Source organism: Sorex fumeus, unplaced genomic scaffold (assembly GCF_029834395.1).
Source record: "Sorex fumeus unplaced genomic scaffold, SorFum_2.1 ptg000007l, whole genome shotgun sequence".
NCBI lineage: Eukaryota > Metazoa > Chordata > Mammalia > Eulipotyphla > Soricidae > Sorex > Sorex fumeus.
Window position 1 is genome coordinate 947,950 of NW_026606064.1, and position 5,048 is coordinate 952,997.

General features: G+C 42.5%; 1 protein-coding gene across 1 annotated transcript; it reads right to left on the bottom strand.

Annotated features, from left to right (window-relative positions):
* Positions 1–295: 295 nt before the first annotated feature.
* On the bottom strand, positions 296–1,240 carry LOC130044944 (olfactory receptor 4D6). The gene has a single exon (XM_056137615.1). It carries the CDS (start codon positions 1,238–1,240, stop codon positions 296–298), a length of 945 nt encoding a protein of 314 aa, XP_055993590.1.
* Between the last annotated feature and the right edge of the window lie 3,808 nt (positions 1,241–5,048).

Here is a 5,048-nt window from a genome sequence, read left to right on the forward strand (position 1 = left end):
CAAGAACTCCTGTTAATCAGTCTCATCACTTTCATTTCTTTTCTTTGTAGGCCACCCTAGGTCGTTCTCAGGGGATCATGCAGTGTTAGGGATAGAACTGCAGACTCTTGCATACCAGCACTTCCTCCAGCCCCTCAAGCTATTTTCCAAGCCCTCAGCTCTTCCTTTTGTTCCAATAGTCTCTGGAGTGGAGCTGATGACCATGAGAACCTATAAATTCGATGGTGGTGAAAAGATCTAGTTGTCCTTTACCATTAGGCTAGCAAGTGCAAACAAATCAGATCAGAGCTCCAGCTCACCCCAGTTTACTGTTCTCAGAGGGCCCAAGCTTCCTGTGTATTCGCTTCATGGCTGACTTCATCTCTTTATTCCTCAGGGTGTAGATCATGGGGTTCAGCATGGGCGTGATGACTGTGTTATTAATGGATACGGCTGTATCCATGGGCAGTGTAGTAAAGGGCCGGCAGTAGATATACACGCAAGGCACGAAGTGAAGCGTCACCACCAGGATGTGGGAGGTGCATGTCGACAGAGCCTTCTTCCGGCCCTCCCCGGAATGCGACCTCAGCATTATGAGGATGACAGTATAGGACCCTAAGAGCAGGAGGAACCATAGCAGGGTCACCAGCCCATTGTTAGAAATCATGAGAAGCTCCAGAGTAGAGGTGTTGGTACAGGCCAGTTTGATAACTTGGGGTACATCGCAGTAGAAGGCATCCAAGAGGTTGGGACCGCAGAATGGGAGGGGCAACATCAGAATTATTTGGACAATGGAATGCAAGCCTCCACCCACCCAGGAAGCCACCACCAAGCCTAACCACACCTCTCGTCTCATGATTGTCACATAGTGCAAGGGCCTGGAGATGGCCAGATATCTGTCAAAGGCCATGACGGAGAGGAAGAAAATATCTGCCCCACCGGCAAAGTGGAAAAAGAAAATCTGTGCCATGCAGCCATTGTAAGAGATGGACTTCCTCTGTGATAAAAGATCCCCCAGGAACTTGGGAACGGTGATGGATGAAAACACAATGTCCAGAACTGATTTGTTCCGCAGGAGAAAGTACATGGGAGTGTGGAGGTGGGTCTCACAGGTGATGGTCACCACAATGAGGGCATTGCCCAGCAGAGTTGTGATATACACAGCAAGGAAGACCACAAACAAGAAAAACTCCAATTCCCGGAAGCGAGTGAGTTCAACGAAGACAAATTCCTTCACATGGCTGTGGTTGCTCTGACCCATGACGGGTCCCAACCGCTTCCAGGTCTACCGGTCTACCTTGGGAGGAGAGACGCTGGAGTTAGGACTATGGTGCTATGGGCTGGCAACCTCACTTGTCTGCTTTTGTTTGGTTTTTATTTTTGGGCCACACCTGGAGGTGCTCAGGATTTACTCCTGGCTCTGTGCTCAGGGATCACTTCTGGTAGAGCTCAGGGGACTATAGGGGATGCTGAGGATTAAAATCAGGTCAGCTGCATGCTAGGCAAGCGCCCTCCCCACTTGTACCATTCCTCCAGCCCCACTTGTCTGCTTTTGAGGAGGCTGTCTCAAACATTTAGATCCTCACAACTCTTTGGAAAAATCAGGCTAGTGGCTTCCTTTTGTGATCTGAAAAAAAAAATCATCCTGATGATTCTTGTTTCATATTGTAACTTCTCTGGGGTGTTGGGAAAGATTGCCACACTCCCATGCTTGTAGCCTGCTTAGAGGAAGATAGAAGCACTACAACATGAGTTTCCTTCTGTCCTAGGAGAGCCATTTCAGAGGATGCAAAACTTTATCATCTACTAAAGGTTTGCATCTGCAACATCTCCTCATCTTTTGATTTTCATGGTAATGTTGTGGAGTCAATAACAGTGGTTGTGGTTAATTCTGGGTCAGATAGGACAAACCAAATCTTAGAGTTATGAGATTTGCCTCCATTTACATATTTGCAACGTCAACAATTAGCAAATCAATGATTCAAACCCAAGTTACTTTTCTGACTCGACAGACTCCTCTTTTTTTTTTTTTAAATAATGTAGTGATAAGGTAGGGCTGGAGCAATAGCACAGCACGTAGGGCGTTTGCTTGCATGGGGCTGACCTGGCCGACCCGAGTTCGATTCCTCCGCACCTCTCGGAGAGCCCGGCAAGCTACCAAGAGTATCTCGCCCACATGGCAAAGCCTGGCAAGCTACCTGTGACATATTCAATATGCCAAACACAGTAACAACTAAATCTCACAATGGAGACATGACTGGACCCGCTCAAACAAATCGATGAACAACGGGAGTACAGTGCTACAGTGCTACAGGAATACTGCTATTTGTTCAGCCATTCATTAAGCTAGTTGAATTGGACATGAACTCTAGATTACTTTTTTTTTAAAAAATTGTATCATCGTGTGAGATAGAGTTGACAAAGCTTTCATGTTTGAGATTCAGCCATACAATGATCGGACACCCATCCCTCCACCAGTGCACACTTTCCATCATCCATATCCCAGTCCTCACCCTGCTGGTATGATAGACAATTTCCCCAATACTCTTGCTCTAATTTTGGGCATGATATGTTGCTCAAAATTTCCCACTGCCATTCAAGCCTACCCGCCAGGGGCAGACGCTAGATAATTTATTTTCCATTGCTCATTTTGAATATCATAAGAGCTCACATGGCCGTGATTGTAAATGTAAATTTCTAGATTGTAAATGATTGGGTTCCAGAGACATCTCTGTATGGCACTAATCCATTTTGGGATTAAATTGGGGCCAGATTCTTCTCTGATTTTCTGTTAAGACCCTTGAAGTCTTTTTTATTTATTTTTTTTAACCTCTGAGTTTACTCTTGACAAGACCTGGAACCACTAGGGCTACTCCTGGGGATGCTTGGAGTGGGGGACAAGGGTTTGGGGTGCTGGGGATAAAACTCTGGGAATCTCACATGCCAGAAGTGTATTCTACTACTGGAGCCACATCCTCGGCCCTAAGCCATCTTCTTAACTTGCCCTCAGCTGGGACCGTCCACTTCTTTCTTTGATGAATAGGGCACTATTAGCAGTTTTACTAGTCTTAGCAAAAATTAGTTTAGCAAGAAGTTCCTACCCTGATATCTGATCTCTTCCCCACCTGTGGCATCTAGCTCCTTTACATCTAATTTAAGAGAAAATTATATATAGAGAAAAATGCTATTAGAGCTAGTTAAGAACTCCTCTGTCCTGATCTATATACTCTGACTAATATTTTATCTACTGCTCACTCAACTCATGGCTTATAAATACCACTTGTGTCGGAGTTGAAAACAGTCTTTCTTTGCCATCATGCCAGTCTTAATCCTTACTGTAACCTTCTAGAGTATAATCTGTCCTGTCATATTTTTTGTTTGTTTGTTTGGTTTAGGGGTCACAGGGAGCTGTGATCAGGGCTTACTTCTACCTCTGAGCTCAGGAGTCATTCCTGGTGGTGCTCAGGGAACCAAGGATGAACCTGGGTCAGCTGTGTGCAAGGCAAACATTTTCCCTGCTGTACTATCTCTCCTGCCCCTGTCATGTCATTTTGTTCTTTTCTTTTCTTCTTCTTCTTTTTTTTTTTTTTGCTTTTTGGGTCACGCCCAGTGATGCTCAGGGGTTACTCCTGGCTTTTGCACTCAGGAATTACTCCTGGCTGTGCTTGGGGGACCATATGGGATGCTGGGGATTGAACCCAGGTCAACTGCATGCAAGGCAAACGCCCCACCCTCTGTACTATCACTCTGACCCCCTTGCCATTTCTTTCTTTCTTTCTTTCTTTCTTTCTTTCTTTCTTTCTTTCTTTCTTTCTTTCTTTCTTATTGTTTCGTCTCACTGTTTTTAAGAATCCAGGGAATAATTGTTCTTTAACTGTCTCAAAAGTTTTTCTACCATGCCAATTTACAGAAAGACTGGAGTTTATATCAGAATTATGATGGGTAAATAAACAAACAAATAATTATTTGAGTAGCCTGGCTATTTATTCCTCATCTAGTCTCTTAAAGGGTTTAATGGGTTGGGTTTGTTGCTCAGTGGTAGACCAGTTGCATGTGTAAAGCTCTAAGTTTGATTCCTCACACTGCTAAAATAAAGAGAAAAAGAAAGAAAGGAAGAAAAGAATAAATACTTTATCACTACCCCTTCCTGCACTTTGAGAAATTTATACTTCACTTGTGCCTTCTTTGTACTTGCAGAGTCTAAAGCTGCAATCTTATAGTTAATCTACCAAAGTGCCGTACCCACTGTGCTATTTGGCCCTGCTTTGTCTCTCCTGTACTTAAAAACATACATATTGTTTAATTTCCTAGTCTTTATTTTTTAAGTGTAATCTCATAAAATTCTTATTACATTAAAAAATTGTTGTTTACCTTTCTACTCTACGTCTTTTGACTGATGTAAAATCTCCCTAATCTTTTGTTGAAATGTGAAGAGTAAATACATTTGTTAGTAAGACAGAGACCGGTTTGCAGAGGTGCTACTGAGAGTATCCCGCCTGTATGGCAGAGCCTGGCAAACTCCCCGTGGTGTATTCGATATGTCAAAAACAGTAACAACAAGTCTCACAATGGAGAAGTTACTGGTGCCCGCTCGAGCAAATTGATGAATAACAGGAGGACTGTGCTGTGCTGCAGGAGTTTTGCAATAGAGGAGAATATTGCACTTCTCCAAAGAGTTTTAGACTTGACCAAAAAAAAAATAAAATTTTTACTTCAGAAACTTTGAAAATAAGGAAAACCCCAAAATAAGCAACAAACTTGGTAAATTTAATATAAAAAAATGCAAAATGTAAATAGACTATGCTTGTGATGTCTAAAGGGTTCTTATCATCTAGTAAGAAGCCTGAAGACAGCATTCCAGATTGCAAAGCAAATGCTCTCAAGAGCACAGAATTATTTCCAATGCAAAATCAAGAATATGCATTCTGTTGCTTGGAAACAATGAGAAAAGATATGATAGTAAATAAAAAATATAAAGAAGTAGGCAGACAGTTTTAAAACAAAATTGGTTCATAATTATAAAGATAGTTGGCCAGGCAACATATAAAAATCATCAATCACAATATCAA

Excerpts from the sequence above, each read along its gene's own strand:
- LOC130044944 (XM_056137615.1), bottom strand. The coding sequence starts at position 1,240 with ATGGGTCAGAGCAACCACAGCCATGTGAAGGAATTTGTCTTCGTTGAA.